The sequence below is a fragment of the Salvelinus namaycush genome, chromosome 10 (assembly GCF_016432855.1).
Source record: "Salvelinus namaycush isolate Seneca chromosome 10, SaNama_1.0, whole genome shotgun sequence".
In the NCBI taxonomy this organism is placed as follows: domain Eukaryota; kingdom Metazoa; phylum Chordata; class Actinopteri; order Salmoniformes; family Salmonidae; genus Salvelinus; species Salvelinus namaycush.
This window is the reverse complement of record NC_052316.1, coordinates 22,951,890-22,973,904: the sequence shown is the minus strand read 5'-3', so window position 1 is coordinate 22,973,904 and position 22,015 is coordinate 22,951,890. Positions and strand designations below refer to the sequence as shown.

The following is a 22,015-nucleotide window of genomic DNA, read 5'->3' as shown; positions in this document are numbered from 1 at the left end:
TTAGAGTTATTTGTTAATCTTGTTATCATATGTGTCTTTTATAAAGAAAAATATAAAGCTGTTGTGTTGTTTGTATCTCCCGCATTTCTATTTTTTTGAATGATTCATTTTTCTTAGTGATGTACTGTGTGTATATATGCTTCATATTAGATTCATGTGGATGTTTTATTTAATTGTTAAGCTTTTGTAAGTAGTCTTAGCTATTATTTGATGTCTTGTTTTTTATTCCTGTCGACTAATACCTGAAGTCTTGATGAACACCAATATCTGGATGGTCTAAACTTCAAATTGTTATAAATTGAAACATTTGAAATGTCACTTCAGTTTACTTTACAATAACTTGAGCACACATTTTATGGTTTATACCTCAAATGCAGTAAACAGTAGTACACCCTGTTGTCACAAATGGAATTAACCATAATATGTGCAATGAATTATAAAAACTGTTTTCGTAAGATGATGGAAAACTGTTGTAGTAGGCTGCTGTATTTATTACATAACATCATTTGCAGGACAATAAACCCATACTGGGTAAAACTGTTCCTAACTGTTGTTCATACAGAGCATGTGCAGTAGGTTACACATTCATACATTGAGGACTTCCATGTGTAGGAATATGTTCTCTTGTGGTGGCACCTCCCCATTACTCATCCTCTCCTACTACCATGCCTTTAGACCAGGGGTACTCAACTACTATTTGAGAAAGTCCGGTCACACACATTTCCTAGGCTGCAGTTTTTAAACTAATTTCCTGCAATTCTACACATTACGCCATGTCTCGCGTGTTCATATGATACCTGAGTGAGTCAACAAAATCAATGTGGTCCCCCTGGGGGTCAAGGACCCCATAGGCACAATCTGGCCATGATAACTACAAATAGCTGATTAGCCTAATTTACCTAACATGGGCTAGTAGTTGATCAACTGGACATTTCTGACAGGTTATATACTGTAGTTTACAAAGACTGTTGTTTAACATTCTGTTATCAATGTTCTCTCTCACCATTCTCCGTGGTCAACATAACTTTGGTGATATTTTGCCTAAAGCTATGGAGGACAGTATCAGTGTGTCTTCTGACTGAGGTTTCTTACATGGACAGCTTGGCACGGAAAATAAAATGTAATTTCCCAAATTGCTCGAAAACCATGTAGACAGATTTAATTCACCACACTATAGCACATGACTACCATTATACCAGCGTGGTCTCATAGATTAAACATAATATAGTAAACGTAAATCCAGGAAACTGACATTAGTATTATATGTTACATTTGGTATGGTTACATAAGACAGAAGCTTACTTAAGGCAAAAATGATATATAACGCAAACGTCTAGCATCCCAAAGGTTGCATGTTCGAATCTCGTCATGGACATCTTTAGCATTTTAGTATGCTGGGGATGACAGTGCTCTGCGCTGCCGCAGCGCTTTACCTAAGTTGCCCACCATTTCAGACCTGGATGGTATGGGTGGAGAGAGCAGCAATGGAGAGAACCCTTGCAATGGAGAGATCCACAGTAATGGTGCGAGAATGAAGCTTGATTAACAGGTGTCAGAGTTAAATGCAACACAGGTGGTTGAACAGTTGGAAAGTGTTTATGCGTATGAGTAAGAATGATCTATGTGGGGTGACATTATCAGGATATAGATGGTGCAATTCTTAGGTCATGGGTTGAGCTCTCAAATGTCATTGTTTTATTTCCACATAGTCAATGGTCAAACCTGTTTAAATTCTGAGTGAAGATAACCTGGATTAACCCCAAGTACAGTCATTCAGTCATGGGTGTGTTTGAATGGTTGTACAGTGGCACTTGCTTAAACCCCAGCAGCTGTTTCTCACTAGTCATGTCTTTATAGTGGTTACATTTGTTTCTCAAGACCAGTCTTCAATGACTCTCAAATGACTAAGCGCCTCATGGAACTTCCCTGACCTGTCCTGTTGCCCAGTTCATTACAGAGTTTTTACATTTCTTATAAAATTATTTTTCAACAGCATTCAAAGGTAGGTTGTTGTCTGTAGAACTATATCCGTTCTAAAGGCTACATAGTAGCGTAACGCAAACGTCTAGCATCCCAAATGTTGTATGTTCGAATCTCGTCATGGACAACTTTAGCATTTTAGCTAATTAGCAACTACTTAGCATGTTAACTAACCTTCCCCTAACCTTAACCTAGCTAACAAAATAATGTGAAATGCTCTGAGACTAGGTTGCAGCCAGCATACTGATCTGGAGAGGGAAACTAATAGGCCTAGTGACTATAGATGATTGATTAGGGGCCGACCTTCTCGTCATTTAGAGGCGGGGTGGTGGCGTAGAAAAAGAAGAGAGACATCATCGCATCACGTTTTTTCAACATTGAACAAGTGAGAATGTGATGAAAATTGAAAGTATCAGATTAACACGGGGGTTCTTACCATACATTTCAAGACACGACTCAGTGACGGGTGAGTAGCATCAATATAGCTTGCTAGCCAATTCCTTATCTCGCTAACCAAAACAACCATCAAATGCCGAACTTGACAGGCAAGCTCTGCTAGTTAGCTCGCGCTTGACTGACGTTTTCTCGAGCGATGGAACCACAGAATTTGAACCACAGAATTTGAACTCCCATAAGAACAAATATTTTTGTGACTTGATTAGCTCGATTGTAGCAAGTTTGTGACGTATGTCCAGGGCACATGCTACATAGCATAGCTTGTTGTTGAATACCTGGCACACTGTGATCACTGGCGCAAGCTAACAACTTATCCATGATGGTTCGAACATTATTATATTATTGGCTCTGGACAAATCTCTGACTGCTGCCAGCTAGCAAGGTATGCTCAGCAAATCACAATCGTCCACTGACCCTCAACTAACTTTTTAACAGACCAGGTCTTTCAGTTCCAATGAGGTCAGTTAGCAATCAAGCAAGTAAGCAAAGAGATCATAGCTTGTCTTCCACTGTTTTAAACCCATTGATAGTTAGGTATACATTTAATTCAAAATACATTCAATGGCCACTGATGTTTTCAAATTTTGGCATTATCATGTTTCATAAGACTAGGAAGTTGAATTGTTTTAACTATTGTGTGGAGCTCCATCTAGCTTGTCAGGTGAATATGATTTGGTTTTGGATTTGTCCACTGTTGTGTGTGTGTACATCCAACAGGTTGTTCTCTTACAGGATGGAGAGTGGGGATGACAGTGTCCTGCGCTGCCGCAGCGCTTTACCTAAGATGCCCACCATTTCAGACCTGGATGGTATGGATGGAGAGAGCAGCAATGGAGAGATCCACAGTAATGGTGCGAGAATGAAGCTTGATTAACAGGTGTCAGAGCTAAATGCAACACAGGTGGTTGAACAGTTGGAAAGTGTTTATGCTTATGAGTAAGAATGATCTATGTGGGGTGACATTATCAGGATATAGATGGGGCAATTCTTAGGTCATGGGTTGAGCTCTCAAATGTCATTGTTTTATTTCCACTTAGTTAATGGTCAAACCTGTTTAAATTCTGAGTGAAGATAACCTGGATTAACCCCAAGTACAGTCATTCAGTCATGGGTGTGTTTGAATGGTTGTACAGTGGCACTTTCTTAAACCCCAGCAGCTGTTTCTCACTAGTCATGTCTTTATAGTGGTTACATTTGTTTCTCAAGACCAGTCTTCAATGACTCTCAAATGACTAAGCGCCTCATGGAACTTCCCTGACCTGTCCTGTTGCCCAGTTCTTTACATTTCTTATAAAATTATTTTTCAACAGCATTCAAAGGTCGGTTGTTATCTGTAGAACTATATCCGGTCTAAAGTCTACATGGTAGCGTACTACTCATTTGATCCTGTTTGAAGACGAAAATGGATTTAACCACACCCCAGCTAGCTCTGTTCCTTGTCCTTAAGGTTCCCTGAGACTGTGCTTATTATTTCCCATGGGGAATAATGGCCAATTGTCCACCCGCTATATTGATTCAGGCATTTATGTAAATATTTAACATGGTATTGTTTACTCATAGTAGACCTATATTAATTCTCCTCTTGGGTAACCTGGCAACTGTATTGGTCCTGAAGTCATTTAGGATTCACATATTCCTCACTGGCACTGGTAGACTCTGGAACTGAAGGAATACGAAAGTCTGACCCACAATTTATTGCTTTTTGCATTTTCTCCATCTATTTCAGGAAAAATGGAAGTGGAGCGACTCATCAGCAAGAAACTCCAACTGAAGAGGAAAGCAGAGGTGAGACTTAAAACAGAATGTGTTGTCAGCAGGTCAAATGTGTTCTATTTTTTTCTGAGCCTGTGATTAGATCCTGAGTTCTGATGTCAAATCCTCCAAACAATGTTGTCTGTTCTCACAAGTCACCCGTCCATTGTTTGAGTCCCAATGATTCAACAAACTCCTCTTAGTTCTGTCACTGTTTGTGGATGTGCCTAATCATATATTTTTTTTAACGTGTTTTGTGCCTTGCTTCTGCACTGCCAAATCCCTACTGGACTGATTCAATATTTTCCTTAAGCCTATGTGAGCTGTAACATTATCATTTTAATCTGGCGAGCTGCTTTGCCTTGCCTGTTTGTGTTCAAATCGTGTCATTATTTGTGCATTAGAAAAAGAGCTAACAACTAGCAGTGAGCCAACGTGACGTAAAAGGCTATTCTAATCTGCATCTTTCCCACTTTCATGCCTGGAGAATGGAACGATACAGCAAGAGGCACTTCTGCTTTTATTACATCCAAACCCTTGTCTGATTTGAGTCCATGAGTATTGCATACCAGTGAGGAAATTACTGAAATGCATTGTAGGGGTCAACCTCGGTGACTGAGTGTCCAAATTAAAGTTTCACAATGAATTGGGAAGTGCAGACTGAAGAGAGCCACTTGAAACATGTATTGATGTATGGTGTAAATGGCTGAACTATGAAGTGTTATTCACATCTTATCGCATTATAATAGATGGGTGAAATTAACATGTCCTGTCTTTACTGTACAGAACACCCAAACCCAGAGAGCGCACTTATTTTCACACAATGTAAGAGGAAGAGAGAATGAGGAAGAGGATTATTGTTTTCTTAAAGCGATCTTTTAAGGGCTGTTTGTTTAGTATAAAGGTCAACTAACCTTTACCCTCATCAGCTGTTACTGTGCAAACAGATCAAATAGACAGAACAGTCACCACAGTCTTTCTGGACATGAGGTCATCATTAAAAAAAAAAATTTTAAAGGGTCATCATTATCTCCAGCTACAAATGGTTACTTTCCCTTCTGACATAATATTTGTCAATTTAATATTTGTCTTTATGATATGGATTTAAATAAAAATTCACAACCATCCTTTTCATTTAACTAAACCGTATGCCTTGCTGATTGTGGATGTGTCTCTGGTCTGCAGCACTTGAAGTCTGACCTGATGAGGCAGTTTGACTCCCAGGTGTTGGAGTTCATGGACAGTCTGATAGAGGAATCGGCCAGCCTGGAGCCTGCTCCTGTCCCTGCTGTCTTCTCCCCTCTGTCAGATAAAGAGAGGAGTAAGCTCAGGTATTGAGCCCCTTTTTGCCTTCCACCATTCTCCTTTCTGACCTATTCTCTTACTATGTCAGAGGTCAACATCTATTTAACTAATATTTTGTCAATGTTTTTTATTCTATTAGGCATCTCCAAGGGTCATCCCAGGGCCAAGGCAAACAGTTTTTGGTCCGGAGGTCCTTGTTAGAGTAAGTGGCGAGTTAATAATAGACTGTGTGTGACTGCTTTTGACAAAAAGCTCCCTCATCGAACACTATATACATTGTGCTTAAACTGAAATGTTGCTGGTTCTGTGTTGTTTATCATGGTCTATGTCTCTTGTTTCACAGTGAGCTGTTTGAAGTGAACCACATCCGGACCATCTACCACATGTTCATTGCCCTGCTGATCCTCTTCATCCTCAGCACCCTGGTGGTTGACTTCATCGATGAAGGCAGGTGAGGTGTAACACTGATTCTTTACTGATCTCTCTCTTTAAATATAAACTACCACTTGTGTATTGACTCTTCATTCCCCCCTCTTCCCCAGATTGGTGCTTGACTTTGACCTGTTGGTCTATGTATTTGGACAGTTCCCCCTGGTGGTGATTACCTGGATCTGCATGTTCCTTTCAGTGCTGGTGGTGCCCTACAGCCTGTTCCACACCTGGGCCTCTCACTACCATGAGTCCAGCCATGGGACCCTGTGGTCTCTTATACTGGGCTCTCTCTTCCTGCTCTACCAGGGCCTGGGCCTAGGCTTCCTGCCTACCTTTGTGGTGGTGAAGAACAGCTTTCCCCCTGCATCCTGCTTCATCATCATCCTGGAACAGGTACTCCAAATGCAGGCCCGCCTGGGGCATGACATGTTCTTTGTTTTATTGATGTTCAGTCTACTGATGGACATGCATTGTGATTGGTTGACAACATGTGCTGTCTCCCTGCAGGTGCGCCTGATGATGAAGGCACACTCCTATATCAGGGAGAATGTCCCCAAAGTTCTGGCTTTGGCAAAAGACAAATCCAGTAAGCAACTATGTTTTTTATGAATCATTTATATACACTGTCTTACATTCTGTTTTTGTCTGTAGATGTATTCAGTTCCCTTTTTTAAATTTAGTTTTTATTCTCCAGGCTCTTCCCCAGTCTCTCCACTAATCCCACAGCTGAGCCACTATATATACTTCCTCTTTGCTCCCACCCTTATCTACAGAGATAAATATCCCAGGTAAGCAGAGGGGAATGACATAAGACCTAGTTTAAATTAACATACCTCTTGCATGTTACACTCGGCTGCAAGGGAGCTATTTACCTTTCTGTAAACATTCAAACTCTTGTTTCCCTCTGCAGGAATCCCGTCATCAGGTGGAGTTATGTGGCCTCTAAGTTATTACAGGTATGATTTGAGAATCTAAATGACTGCCTGAGCATAGTTGAAGACCTTGACCAGGAGATCAGTTCAGTTATGTAGTTTCTCTCTCTCTCTCTCGTCTTTCAGGTTCTAGGATGTCTCTTCTATGCCTACTATGTGTTTGTGCGCCTCTGCATCCCACAGTTCCGCAGCATCAGCCAGCAACTGTTTGACCTGCGGGCCATGGTCCTGTGTGTGTTCAACTCAATCCTGCCAGGTAACTCCAGTCAACACATTCTCACTTGCAGCTTGTCTCATCGGCATCACAGTATTCCTCCTGCATGTTCACTATATTGTCTTCTGGGTCACTCTGTCTGGATGATTCTGTTAGCTACCTACAACAATATTTGAATGAATGGAGGGTATTCATATGTCATCTGTGTGTCTCTCTGTAGGAGTTCTGGTTCTCTTCTTGGCCTTTTTTGCCTTCCTGCACTGCTGGCTCAATGCCTTTGCTGAGATGCTGCGGTTTGCTGACAGGATGTTTTACAAGGTACACAGGCAGATGCCTTTCCTCGGCCATATTACTAATTTAGTCAATCACTGACTAGATTTACAGCGCAGTAGTGCCACAGTGTTCACTACACTGCCTCAATCAGCTCTTTGCTGTGTTCTTTTTTTTAAATATATATTGATTTTGCTTCACAGGATTGGTGGAACTCCACATCCTTTGCCAATTACTACCGCACCTGGAACGTGGTGGTACACGACTGGCTGTATTACTATGTGTACTGTGACTTCTTATGGGTGAGTGTTGTGTTATTGTTGCACTTGGCATTAATGTTAATCTCTCTGTTTTTACAATACTTATGAAGTATCCCTCCCATTGCTCTGTAACTCTAATCTTAAACAAGCAAGCCAGTTGAGCAGCTTTGATTTAATTTTGTCCATGCCCGTCTTAACCCTCTGGTCTGTCGTCTGTTTTTTTTTTCCTACTCCACTCCCTGACAGATGTCGAAGAAGAGATTTCGGGCGGCAGGCATGTTATTGGTCTTCACTATGTCTGCAGTAGTGCATGAGTACATCTTGGCGATCTGCTTCGGCTTCTTCTACCCAGTCCTCTTCTGCCTCTTCATGTGCTTCGGAAGTAAGACCATACCTTCATTACAATACAACAGACACAATATAAAAACAGAAGGTTTTTCTCATTTTGTAGCATTTTTCTGACTCTCAATCCTAACTGCTCTCATCTCCTTTACTGTGCTGTTCATCTGTCAGTGATGTTTAACTTCATTCTTCATGACCGGAGAAAAGGCCCAATTTGGAACGTGATCATGTGGACTGCTCTGTTCCTCGGTCAGGGGGTCATCATCTGCCTCTACTCCCAGGAGTGGTATGCACAGCGCTACTGCCCCCTTCAGGAGGTATACACCACTGCACATCTAGGAAAAACATTCATTTTAGGCTCATATTTCATAGCTGTTCAGATCAAGGAGAGTAAATCTTTTAAACAATTGAGATGCAACCTTAGATCCAACCAAGTCTTTACATGCCATGTTTTTTTGTTTTGTTTTTAGCCCTCTTTCCTAGAGCTGCTGAAGCCGCGTTCCTGGAGCTGTCACCTCCAGACCAACCCAGCAGTCGACTCTTGAGGGGCTGTAACTGACATCACATTGAACTACTGAACCGACAACACTCGCCAATCTATTGAAAGTGTTTAGGAAGAGCACAACCTCCTGTTTCTTTCAAGACTTTTTACTTTTTGTTTGACTTTTTTGTGTTCCACTAGTAATTCTGACTGATATTGAGAGACTGCTTTATTCATTTGAAAGGGCATGGAGTGAGTGAGACATATAATGGCCTCTGTCATTCACAAAGATGCCTTATTTATCATTTTAGTTTCATGACAAACCTATTGGAAATCAGGGTAACATAGAGCACATATAAATGTTAACAGAATATTTTTTATTTTATTTATACTTTTAATTTTAGCCTGGATACAATTACCATATTCTTTCATTTGAAATGCACTTTCAATGCCAATATGGTAAATTGTAAAATTGCTGCTTTTCCCAAAAGTTGACCTCTTAGCAAACATGCAGTTATATATATTTAGCAAATAATTTACTTAAAACATTTTTTATTTATTTTTATTTTTATGAACCCAGACATTTCAAATGTTCAGCCACTGTATTTTGTGTCGTCTAGTCTCCAAGGTGTTTTAAGTCATGTTGATGGAGATCAGGGTTGGGCTCATTTCAGAAGTTTGAAATTAACTACGATTCAACTCATGAGTTGAAATTAGAGTTGAATTGGCTGCACCCCACAGGATGTAGAGTTTGTGTGACAGAAAGTAATTCAAGGAAATTTCACTCGTCATACAACATGAGTTTCATTGAATCTCACAGTTCCAGATATCAAATAATAACTTTTCTCTGGAAATAATGTTTATAACCTTGGTGCTTAGAATAGCCAATTATATTTCTGCCAACCCTTTCATTTGTTTGGCTTCTTTTTGATGTCCTCAGGGTCAACTGCAGGGTTACACTAATGCATTCTGGGAAATGTATTTTCCTCATTGAACAAAATCTAATCAATTTAATGAAATACAATAACTTTGAATATTCACATACAGGTTTTGTTTCCCTTGATCGTTCAGTTTGTCCTGAAAATCAATTGTTTTAACAATTTTATATGCATGTATATAATGACATGTATCATGTACAAGATGTATATTTGTATAGACTACGCCTAATATATATTAGAGGCATTTGAATTTCTCTGAATTCAATTACATTTCCTTTCAGTCAAGTTTGAATTGCAATTTTGTATGCTGTTTACTATTTTAATTGGAATTTGAGGCATTCTCCATTTCAATTCTGAAGTGAGCCCACCCCTGATGGAGATGTTAGATTATTAAACAAAATTGAGATTAGTTTGCTCTGTGATTACTGGTATGAAGGTAAGATGTGAAGCCTTTGTCAGATGTGAAGCCTTACACACAAGATTAATGTTAATTAAGAATATGTATTTATTCAAAAGCAATATTGAAAGTGTTCCTTTACCAATCAAAAATTCCACACCTGACCTTGAGTTGGTGGAAACTGCACTGCTGTTGCAGCTGGCTGCTCCAATGTTGCCATTATCAGTATGACTGATGCATGTATTGTTTATTTACTTACATCATTACACTAACTGTTGCCATTAATGCTGTAAATTAGGGATTCAATTTCAGCTTCAATCCATGAGTCTGATAGACTTGTCGTTTTGTGATTGTCTCTCTATGGATTGTCTATCTATGGAACAGTTTTTGTTTTTGACTCAAACCATGTATGGTGATAATTTAAACCACCAGATGGCGCTGTAATGTAATATTTTTGAATTCCTACTTGTTTCTCATGACAATCTATTTTACTCATAACTAATTATTTAAGAAGGACCGTTAACAAAACATTGTTATATAGAGAAACGTGTGTGTGAATGTGTGTGTGTTTATATATATATATATATATATCCTATCAAGAGATTTTGTTGCAAGACTACTTCAGCCTGTATTGTAATTGGGACACTGTTTACTATTTGTGTTCGTATTTCAGTGGTTATTTCGAGCCCACTTTTGATATTATTATGATGCTCTTTTGATCATTTAGAAAATGAGTGATACTTTTGTTCAGATATTTCTATTTTTGAACAGAGATTGACATTCCTCTATTTTTCTTGATACATTTATGGAGTTATAGTGTTTAAAACATTTATTTGGTATTATACGAGATATGTTGTATAATATTTACCATTACAGTGCATTAGGTATATGTCAGGTTGAAAATAAAGCTATAAATCTATATATATTTTTGGTCTTTTAACCAAACCCTGGGTTAGAATTGTGACTGAAGCATTTTTTACTTTAAAAAGAACAGTTCGGGTTTTTGATGTACTTTCCATAGAATATTGTACATTTCATAATGTCAAGACAATACAAAGTTGAATGGATTTTGCTAAATGCTTTTTGTCATAAATTTTATTGTTAATACTTATTAATCAAATGGCCACCCTTTTGTTTTTACACTGCTGCTACTCGCTATTAATTATCTATGCAAAGTCACTTTACCCCTACCTACATATACAAATTACCTCGACTAACCTGTATATAGCCTCGTTATTGTTATTTAGTCAATATTTTCTTAACTCTATTTTCTTAAAACTGCATTGTTGGTTAAGGGCTTGTAAGTAACCATTTCACGGTAAGGTACACCAGTTGTATTCGGCGCATGTGACAAATACAATTTGATTTGATTTAATATAAAATGTAGTCAGTTCAAATCACAGTTGTGAGATCCTATCCATGAAATCACACCAGTATGCACAGTAGGAATAGGGGGAGCAGGCCATAGAGAGGCATGAAACATTAGCTGTCACGTCAGTGGTATGGATCCGAACTGTCACTGCCAAAAGAAAACAGCCATAGGTTGTCTTTTTAAGTGTTTTTTGGTAGAAATGGCTTTCACACAAATAACATTTAGTCAATGTTATGACAGTATTTAAAGAGTGTATATTCTAACGTTGAACAATAGACATTTCGTTTTTCCAGAGGTCTTACCACATACATAAAAGTTTTGAACAAAGCAATCATGATAGTAGTTGGTCTAGCAAATCTCGACAGAGGGTCTATGGTTGGTCCTCGAGCTGTCCGCCTAGTGGCTCGGAGGTCCTAGTAATGTTGGGGACAGGGATGGAAATGGAGTTTGGTGAAGGGTGACCCCCCCCTCCCCTTTGCGAAATAGGAAGCTCTATTCTGCGGTAAAGATGGCGGCGGCAGAGGGGGCGCGTAGTAGCCGGAGCACGGCGAAACGACCCTGAAAGGCTCCATATTTCATAGAAACTCGGACGTGGGGGACCGAATATTGCTGTCTCGAGATCCCACGGACCGTTGGCAGAGTTGTTTTCAGTGATTTATCAGACTTTTGCTTTATTGTTTGAGGCAAGGTGGGTGGGTTTCACAACGATATAGCTATCGAGCTAACAGCTAACGTCAAGCTAGCTAGCGAGGAGACGGGTTGAGGAAGACTTCTGAACAGGCCGCTCCATAATTGGGGGATGTGAACTGGGAGTGTGCAGGGTTGGATAGCTTCGTCCCGAACATCTTTACACCGAACTGCGGGGATGGGACAACAGGTAGGCCGCGTTGGTGAGGGGACTTCGACAGGGCTGCCACCACCACAACAACAGCAGCAACACCCTGGGAAGGGGAACAGGGGCAACGCCGGGAGGAGACCCCGGGAAATCAGTAACGTTAGCACTGGAACACCGCCAGGCAGGGTTGCTGCCGTTAACGTGCCGGACCCAGCAATTAATATATTCACCCAGCATTCAGGTAGGAATAGCCACATGGTATTACACAATAGTTTATTTAATCAACTGGTTTGTGCAATAGTAGGCAAACTGTTATTTTTAATTGGCTAGTTAACCAGCCAATTTACTTCTACTAATCAATTCTATGTGCTCGTCAACGACGTGTTAGCGGAATTACAACCAATTGCCATCAGTGCCAGCTCTAGTTGTACGGTTAGCCAGCATATGTTTGCTAGTTTTCTTGGTTTCTAATATGTTCTCGTACATTATCAGACAATGAAGTTGAAGAGCACAAGCGTGAAGTGACAATGACAGCTTGACATGTCCCACAAGTAGCCTAATGGTTGTGTGTGTTTTTTTTTTTCATGCAGCTGTCTGGCATGGGCAGGTAACAGTGCAGTCAGTGCTACTAACGAGGATTGGGGTTGTTATTCTGATCCCAAACAGAGTGATGAAGAAAGAGCCGTTTCAGGACTACACAGCTGCAAGCAGCAAAGGGACTGTTCACTTCTCCTGCCACTGAGAGATGCTTGTTAAACAATGATCTCTGCCACAAGGGGATGCAGTGGCAATTCCACTCCATTAACTCACTATGGCAGCCACAACAGTCTCACATTTCAGCCTGAAGTGGTTTTCACATGCTCGGTTACAACATACTCAGCAGAAAATTGCAGCTCAAAGTAATTTTTTGAATTATGTTTGTGTAACTGACCGTAATGCAACATATTCTTTGAGGATACTCTCATTTTCATAGACATTGTAATGTACTGAAAGACTCACTGTGGTCAAATGATCTAGTGACACACTCAGTGTGCTCTGAGGGTCAAACTGCACTCTCATTGTGCTGCTGTCTAGGCCTGTTATGTGTCATTGGCACTCACGATTTGGTCAAGAGAAGGCAATCATTAAGGATCTCCCTGCAGGGAAACCATTATTGCATTTGGTCAGCCAAACCCTGCTCTGAGCTAGAATTAATTGCTGTTGTGTATGTATGCTATTAGGTTCTGTAAGACCATTAGGGAAGCGTTATGTTGAGGGGGATGTTATTATTCTTTGCATGACAAAGCTATAATATCCATCCATGATTGTAACAACTATACAGTCTACTGCTTCCATTGAGCTTCTGCCTGCCTAAGGGAAGGTCAGTCAAAGTCTTGTATGAAATCAGATGTGATGGGAATCGCAAGATTGTACGGCTCATCCAATAGTTGTTTTTCAGTGCTCTGCACTGGGGCAAAGAGATACCTGTCACATCTCCACAATTAAACTCTTAAGCTGGAAACGCAAACCTGAAAAGTGCACACTATCTGTTTTTTTAAATGTCAAGTGTGTCCTTTTTAAAGCTGGATGCATAGCCAAGTTGTTGGAAGGCTGTTAACCTTGTAAACCTTCCATTATATTTTGAAGTATGAAAGCATTTGTTTGTGCAACTCTCTCCTTGACCTAGCAGAATCAATTCTAATGTAAGTCTATATGATGCAGTTATTACCTGGCAGTGCCACTGTTCGGTAATATCAATGTGTTGTGAAGTCATTGGACCATGTGAGTAAATCAGCAGTGTGTCAACGTCGAACATGGTTTTGTCTGTTCATAGGATTTGAGCCCTGCACATCTGGCTGAGTTATGTGACCACACACCAAGGCTGCTTTAACAAAGTTATTTTCCAACAAAGCGCATTTCCTCCTTTCTTTGCTGAGCAAGATGACTTGAGGTCCTTCCTTCTTTTAGCCATTTGTGATTGCCACTATTGAATAGTTTATCTTTTGTGTGGTTTGTCAATGGTGAAAGGCCTAGGTGTACAGTGCAGTTTTTACCAAATGAAAATGCAATGACTTCGTAATCATGTTTTGATACTGTGGCTATTTTAGATGTAAGTCTCAGTCTGTGACCTTTTTGAGGTGTGTGTGTGTGGTACGTGTGTACTGGTGTCCATGTTTGTATGGGTTATGCCTGTGTACGTGTGTCTTTTTGCCTGAAGGGATTCACAGTGGGGACAGACAAGTTTTCTAAATCAATGGCCTCTCCATATCACTGTCCCCCAAGGTGACTCGGCACATCCCTGTTGGGTCACGATGCCACTTTGGTATTTCTTTATTTATTCATTGTCTCCGGATCTTAGAATACGTTTCTTTGCAGCGTTATGAAAACTAAACCCTATGTGACTCAGTGGCATTTTAAAGCCGAAGGGAACAGTATCTTTGATATGTAATATGTAGCCTAAGTGGAAGAAGGTTCACATTCCCCCTAACCACATGAGTTTAGAGTGCTCATCCAGTGTAATACTCTTCCGATCAAGTGAACTTAGAATTCTTCAATCGTTTAATGGCTTGTGTGGAACTATGGTCTTTCATTTTGCTCTGCCTTGGGCTCTTGTTTGCAGAATTCACAGAAGTGTTGATTTGGCTATCAAGCCCATAAACAATTCAGCAGGTTGAGCGGTCAAGAGCAGGTTTCATATACTTGATTAGGAAATGGGCCACTTGTATTTAACATCTCTGCTCTACATGTTCTCCCTCCGCCTGCCTTCATAAAATGGAATGAATTCCAGGGCAGGCAGGACAGTGGATGGGTGATCTGCCCATTATCCCTGATACATAAACTGATTTGCATTAGGAATGAAATTGGAATAGACAAATCCACTTTTCTATATGTGCAAAGGCCCCAACAACCAAAATAAGCCTCACAGTACTGCCAATTGACTTTGAGGCAACTGTAAGATTTTAACAAATGTAAACTTGATGTGTTGAAGTAATCATGTCCATTGGTGGCTTATCTGGGTGACTGGATCCTCTCCCCCACCCAGCAGGTCACCCCGAGTTGCATCCTTCAGCCACTAGAAGGAGCTCCGTCTCGTAATTTTCAGCCCTATAAATGCTGGGTAGTTGTGTTCATTTGCATGTTTACTAGGGTATGTACTATGCTTATGCATGCCATGAAGCACATTGATTATTGTGGCGGACTATGTTCTGGTAATATAGTACACCCTGTACTATTGCTTCATTAATTATTAATTCTTCCTCTCGCTCCTCTCTATGTGTCTGACTGGTGAAAGCATGAGGCTGGAGACTAAAGACAGCACTTAATCCCGGCTCATTTTCCCCTTCCCAGTGGAACTCATTCTACTCATTAAAATAACCAAAGGAAATGGTTGGAGTCGATGTTGCTGCTGTTGCAGATGATGACAACTGTCCCACCTGAACTTACATATTCCCACATATATATCATATTGGGACTTTGTTTACCCTACAGAAGGTCAAGTTGTTTACTGTCTATCTTGTAAAACCTAGATCAGTGGTTTTCAACTGGTTTTGCTTGGGGAACCAAATCGAACCAGGTTGTCTCAGTCGCGAGGCAGTATTCGCATCGTGGAAAAAGAATCACCAAAATACAATCTGCAAGCTATTTTTAATGCTATATTGATAGTAAATGTATCAGTTATAACAAGTTAACAACATTCCCACCTCTTTCATTGACAATAATACAATGGTACCCATATTCTTGATGAAGAATGTTAATAAATTCACTGACTTGAGACACAAAATCAACCAAAATAACGCTGCTGTTAGCTCTATAATGAAAATACTGTGATTGAAGATTTTTTTTCTCCAGAGATTAAATTAATAACAAATGTAAGTCTTATGTTCAGACTGGAGTGTATGTATGTATGTATGTGTGTGTGTATATATATATATATACGTTTGTATAGAAAAAAAAACATTAAAAAAAAAAACTCCAGGACCCACTCAAACTACCGTGAACCAAATTTGGGTCTTGACTCACCAGTTGAGATTTGCTGACGTAAATCATATAGGTTCAGATACAGTATGTCATGCTGCTGTTGGTTTTCCAAGTTGGAGACTGGTCTATTGGGCTGCTTAGTGAAGATGTCTGATTTGAAACGCAAAACCAGTTCAGTGTTGACTGGGTGCCAGCACTTGGCCTGGGTTGTGTCTGACTGCTCTATCAGTGCTTATCCAGAGATCCAAGCTCCTGGCTTGGACCCTACTCCCTCAGCGGGACTGAGTCTCTATCCACTATCACTCTCATCCCAGACTACTTGGTTCTCTCTGTGCCCAAAGCTCAGCTCAAATCCTTCATCTTCATTCCCTGTCTTCTCATCTGCCTCTGTGTCATCTTAGTGGAGTTGAAATTGAGCACTGCTTATACCCGGGATAATCCTCTCTGTCCTCCCTCTTCTTCCCCTCCTGTTTAATCACACACCAGAGTCGGCCTTAATCTGGCCTTTAATGTGGTGCTGCCAGGGGCGCCTCCATGCTCTCTTGTGTTGAGCAGTGGGGGTGAGACCAAGAAGCTCAGCCACAGAGAGGGCCAATTTCTCTTTCAATAGACTGGGATAATTTGCCCCATTTTCAAAGAGAATGAAGCGAGTGGCTAACCTGGGTGCTATCGGAAGCCTTTGATACTGTGCCTTGTGCAGGGCTATCTGGGTGGCCAAGCCCTACATATGGAAGCAATGGGAAAGTAATCTCGTCAAGCTCAGTGTATTATCACAGGAACATGAATAGACCCACTGAAGTCAGTGTAATCCTCTTCAGCCAGGCCTGAACGTTCATAGTAATTTCAGCAGTTTGAATACCCGAGTCGACAAGGTAAAACAATATATATTTCTGTGCCCTTGAGCAAGGCATTTAACCCTATTTTGCTCCAGGGACGCCGTACTACTATGGCTGACCCTGTAAAACAACACATTTCACTGCACCTATCCAGTGTATGTGACAATAAAACATATATACACTGCCGTTCAAAAGTTTGGGGTCACTTAGAAATATCCTTGTTTTTGAAAGAAAAGCAAAAAATTGTCAATTTTAAAATAACATCAAATTGATCAGAAATACAGTGTAGACATTGTTAATGTTGTAAATTACTATTGTAGCTGGCAAAGGCAGATTTTTATGGAATATCTACATAAGCGTGCAGAGGCCCATTATCAGCAACCATCACTCCTGTGTTCCAATGGTAAGTTGTGTTAGCTAATCCAAGTTTCTAATTTTAAAAGACTGATTGATCATTAGAAAACCCTTTCGCAATTATGTTAGCACAGCTGAAAACTGTTGTGCTGATTAAAGAAGCAATAAAACTGGCCTTCTTTAGACTAGTTGAGTATCTGGCACATCAGCATTTGTAGGTTCAATTACAGGCTCAAATGGCCAGAAACAAGGAACTTTCTTCTAAACTCGTCAGTCTATTCTTGTTCTGAGAATTGAAGGCTATTCCATTTGAGAAATTGCCAAGAAACCAAAGATCCCGTACAACGCTGTGTACTACTCCCTTCACAGAACAGTGCAAACTGGCTCTAATCAGAATAGAAAGAGTGGGAGGCCCCGGTGCACAACAAAAGGTTTTTCCAATGCTCAATTAGCCTTTTTAAAATGATAAACTTGGGTTAGCTAACACAACGTGCCATTGGAACACAGGAGTGACGGTTGCTCATAATGGGCCTATGTAGATATTCCATTAAAAATCAGCCATTTCCAGCTACAATAGTCATTTACGACATTGACAATGTCTACACTGTATTTCTGATCAATTTTATGTTATTTTAATGGATCAAATAAATTGCTTTTCTTTAAAAAAATAAGGACCTTTCTAATCTAGCGTAGCCTAACTATGGAAAAATGTAACATGGCTAATGAAAGGCCAGCTGCTGCTGTATACTGCCTTACAAATTCCATAATATCATGGGGTCATTTGAAATTAGATGTTATATTTTCTGCCTTAGGACTTTTGCTCCGAGTCCCACTTGATCCTGTCAGGCTGATCCTGTCATCTCACCTTGGCTGGACTGTGATGCAACGTATGTATACCATTTTGCTTCGTAACTGATGTAATCATCTCTAGTCTTACGTCTCTACACCACACAGAAGGCACTCGTGTCTCTCCACACGGTGGTCCAGTTGGTTTCACATTGCCAAATGTCAAACGAACTAAAACTCCTCAACAAAACCAGGTGTCCATACAAGTCATTTGTTTATTGGACAAAAATGCTCATGTTAAATCATCTACGATTATCATGAAGCGCTACTTGTGTGTCCCAATCGTCATATTTCTTTTTCAACAATGTGGGAGGAAACCGCGCAATAGCCGCTCTAACTGTGAAGTGAATAGCCTATATTCAATGGCCTATAGCCCCCGTACCCCTAGTCTGCATCGGATGCTCTCATAAATGCGCTGCTATACGGTTAAATCCATATGAATTCAATCACTTTTTGACAGCACCCCTTTTGATTTGAACGAAACCTTCCATAAATATTTGCCTATTGTAGAAGTGAACAGAAAGTTACTCTTTGGACCTGAATGCCAAGACATCTAAGAGAGAAAGTTGACCTATTTTGCGTACCCCACCATACCATGAAACATCTTCATCACTGGAAAATATGAATGGTTGAGATTTGATATCATTTAAAAGCTTACAAATAAGGTTGTCAAACTATTTTATAATGTTTATAACAATTAGAATATTTGAACCGTATGTCAATTCTCTAAATACATACACATTTTTTTCATATTTGCATATGTTTTTGCTTAGACCTTTCTTTACATCCTGGGGTTTTGGTGTTGTGCACGCCATCGGTTGAGAAACAACATGCTCTTGAATACAGGGTGGGTGTCATGTTTTGGCTGATAAATGTACTAAAATTGACATTTCAACTTTCAAATGGTACCACAAAAAGAGGTCCACACAGCAGAGAATGTTGAGTTGAATGGGAATACCTGTTTTGAAATAACCATCAACCCTCCAAAAGAAACTTATTGAAATCATATAAATATATGTATTGCTTGTAACTGTTTCGGGTAATGCAAGTTCTTGTGCTGTTAGGGGAATAACCTATGTGTAAATGTAATCTGTTGCTATATTCTTTTGTGTTATCTGTGATCGTTTTGTTTGTCTTGTGTAGTTTCTTAATCATTGTACCTAAACTTTGTGTAAACATGTATACGCTGGGCCCAGCTGTAAAAGAGACCTTGTTCTCAGTCTGTGTTCCTTGTTGAAATGAAGGTATAATAATAGAATAGACATGACCATTAAGTTGATATTCGATGGTGGGTGGACCGGCGTCCATCTTTATGGTACTAATTATACTGAACAAAATGCAACATGGAACTATTTCATCGATTTTTACTGAGTTATAGTTCCTATCAATTAGTCAATTGATATCAATTTATTAGGCCCAAATCTATGGATTTCACCTGACTCGCAGGGGAGCTAGGCCCAGCCAATCCGAATGAGTTTTTCCCCAAAAAAGGGTTTTATTACAAACATAAATACTCTTCAGTTTCATCAGCTGTCCGGGTGGCTGGTCTCAGACAATCCCACAGGTGAAGAAGCTGGATGTGGAGGTAGTGCCCTGGCGTGGTTACACATGGTCTGCGGTTGTGAGGCCGGTTGAACATAGTGCCATATTCTCTGAAATGACGTTTGAGGCGGTTAATGGTAGAGAAATTAACATTCCATTTTCTGGCAACAGCTCTAGTGGACATTCCTGTAATCAGCATGCCAATTGCATTCTCCCTCAACTTGAGAAATGTGGTGTTGTGTGACACAACTGCATATTTTAGTGGCCTTTTATTGTCCCCAGCACAAGGTGCACCTGTGTAATGAGCATGCTGTTTAATCAGCTTCTTGATAGCCACACCTGGCAGGTGGATGGATTATCTTGGCAAAGGAGGAATATTCACTAACAGGGATGTAAACAAATTTTTGCGCACAATTTTAGAGACGCTTTTTGTGCTCATGGAAAAATTCAGTAATCTTTTATTTCAGCTCATGAAACATAGAACCAACACTACATGTTGCGTTTTTATATTTTTGTTCAGTATAGCAATAAAAATTTACATTCAAATGGCGTACCAGCTAAGTTACTGTGGTCTGAAGTAATAGGTCCATTCTATGAATTCTATTTCTATGATTGAAATGAAGCCCACTCTGTATTCAAGAGCATGTGTCTCAACCGATGGTCTAAGCTACAACAATGTGAAACAAATCAGAGTTTACACATCTTTTTATAATTGATGTTAAGGGTCGTCATTTTTATAGAATATTTTTTTAAGATACTTTTGGTCATGTGTATGTGGACCACTTGCTCGTCGAACATCTCATTCCAAAATCATGGGCATTCACATGGAGTTGGTCCCGCCTTTGCTTCTATAACAGCCACTACTCTTCTGGGAAGGCTTTCATTAGATGTTGGGACATTGCTGCGGGTACCTGCTTCCATTCAGCCGCTAGCATTGGTGAGGTCGGGCACTGATGTTGGGCGATTAGGCTTGGCTCGCAGTCGGCGTGCCAATTCATCCCAAATGTGTTCGATGGGGTTGAGGTCAGGGCTCTGTGCAGGCCAGTCAAGTTCGTCCGCACCGATCTCGACAAGCAATTTCTGTATGGACCTCGCTTTGTGTACGGGGGCGTTGTCACGCTGAAACAGGAAAGGGCCTTCCCTAAACTGTTGCCACAAAGTTGGAACCACAGAATCGTCTAGAATGTCATTGTAGGCTGTAGTGTTAACATTTCCTTTAACTGGAACTAAGGGGCCTAGCCCAAACCATGAAAAACAACCCCAGACCTCAGACCTCCTCCACCAAACTTTACTGTTGACACTATCTCCTGGCAGCCGCCAAACCCAGATTCGTCTCTCGAACTGCCAGATGGTGAAGCGTGATTCGTCACTCCAGAGAATGTGTTTCCACTGCTCCAATGGCGGCGATCTTTACACCACGCCAGCCGATGCTTGGCATTGCGCATGGTGATCTTAGACTTGTGTGTGGCTGTTTCGGCCAGGGAAACCCATTTTATGAAGCTCCCGACCAACAGTTCTTGTGCTGACGTTGCTTCCAGTGGCAGTTTGGAACTTAGTAGTGAGTGTTGCAACCAAGGATAGACGACTTTTACGTGCTTCAGCACTCGGCGGTCTCGTTCTGTGAGCTTGTGTGGCCTACCACTTTGCGGCTGAGCCTTTGTTGCTCCTAGACGTTTCCACTTCACATTAACAGCACGGGGCAGCTCTAGCAGGGCAGAAATTTGACGAACTGACTTGTTGGAAAGGTGGCATCCTATGATGGTGCCACGTTGAAAGTCACTGAGCTCTTCAATAAGGCCATTTTAATTTTTGTCTATGGAGGTTGTATGTATGGCTGTTTGCTTGATTTTATACACGGCTGTGGCAGAAATACCCGAATCCATTAATTTCAGGACCCTGTCTTTAAAAGATAATTTGTAAAAATCCAAATATAACTTATTTGTTAAGTGTTTAAACACTGTTTTCGATGTTTGTTCAATGAACTATAAACAATTAATGAACACGCACCTGTGGAACGGTCATTAAGACACTAACAGTTTACAGACAGTAGGCAATTAAGGTCACAGTTATGAAAAATTAGGACACTAAAGAGACCTTTCTACTGACTCTGAAAAGCACCAAAGAAAGATGCCCAGGGTCCCTGTTCATCTGTGTGAATGTGCCTTAGGCATGCTGCAAGGAAGCATGAGGACTGCAGATGTGGCCAGGGCAATAAATGGCAATGTCCGTACTGTGAAACGCCTAAGGCTCTACAGGGAGACAGGACGGACAGCTGATCGTCCTCGCAGTTGCAGACCACGTGTAACAACATCTGCACAGGATCGGTACATCCGAACATCACACCTGCTGGACAGGTACAAGATGGCAACAACAACTGCCCGAGTTACACCAGGAACGCACAATCCCTCCATCAGTGCTCAGACTGTCCTCAATAGGCTGAGAGAGGCTGGACTGAGGGCTTGTAGGCCTGTTGTAAGGCAGGTCCTCACCAGTCATCACCGGCAACAACGTCGC

At 40.7% G+C, this 22,015-nt stretch overlaps 2 protein-coding genes across 5 annotated transcripts in view; both read left to right on the top strand.

The window, feature by feature from the left end:
* Positions 1–1,513: 1,513 nt before the first annotated feature.
* On the top strand, positions 1,514–10,826 carry soat1 (sterol O-acyltransferase 1). 3 transcript variants are annotated; one of them, XM_039002550.1, is made up of 16 exons: positions 2,323–2,446; positions 3,169–3,287; positions 4,163–4,221; positions 5,374–5,519; positions 5,633–5,695; positions 5,837–5,944; positions 6,036–6,318; positions 6,433–6,511; positions 6,620–6,713; positions 6,836–6,881; positions 6,984–7,113; positions 7,292–7,389; positions 7,545–7,643; positions 7,848–7,983; positions 8,115–8,260; positions 8,414–10,826. In XM_039002550.1, the coding sequence occupies exons 2-16, from the start codon at positions 3,170–3,172 to the stop codon at positions 8,486–8,488; spliced, it is 1,680 nt and encodes a 559-aa protein (XP_038858478.1). In that variant the 5' UTR covers positions 2,323–2,446; position 3,169; the 3' UTR covers positions 8,489–10,826. The 3 variants fall into 3 exon arrangements, with proteins under 3 accessions (XP_038858481.1, XP_038858478.1, XP_038858477.1); XM_039002549.1 differs by having other exon boundaries at positions 3,154–3,287; XM_039002553.1 differs by lacking the exons at positions 2,323–2,446; positions 3,169–3,287 and adding an exon at positions 1,514–1,523.
* An 801-nt stretch (positions 10,827–11,627) lies between these two features.
* The window catches only part of LOC120054862 (tyrosine-protein kinase ABL2-like), a 38,282-nt gene continuing 27,894 nt past the window's right edge, over positions 11,628–22,015 (top strand). For both annotated transcript variants that reach the window (XM_039002545.1, XM_039002547.1), the window contains exon 1: positions 11,628–12,207. In XM_039002545.1, the coding sequence (XP_038858473.1) occupies positions 11,997–12,207 (211 nt within the window). In that variant the 5' untranslated portion in view covers positions 11,628–11,996. The remainder of the gene's footprint in view (positions 12,208–22,015) is intronic.

What these genes read in the sequence shown, in the direction of transcription:
- soat1 (XM_039002550.1), top strand. Translation starts at nt 3,170, where the DNA reads ATGGAGAGTGGGGATGACAGTGTCCTGCGCTGCCGCAGCGCTTTACCT. An exon ending in TACAGAGATAAATATCCCAG is followed by an intron (nt 6,714 to 6,835) that starts GTAAGCAGAGGG and finishes TTCCCTCTGCAG; the next exon opens with GAATCCCGTCATCAGGTGGA. An exon ending in GTTCAACTCAATCCTGCCAG is followed by an intron (nt 7,114 to 7,291) that starts GTAACTCCAGTC and finishes GTCTCTCTGTAG; the next exon opens with GAGTTCTGGTTCTCTTCTTG.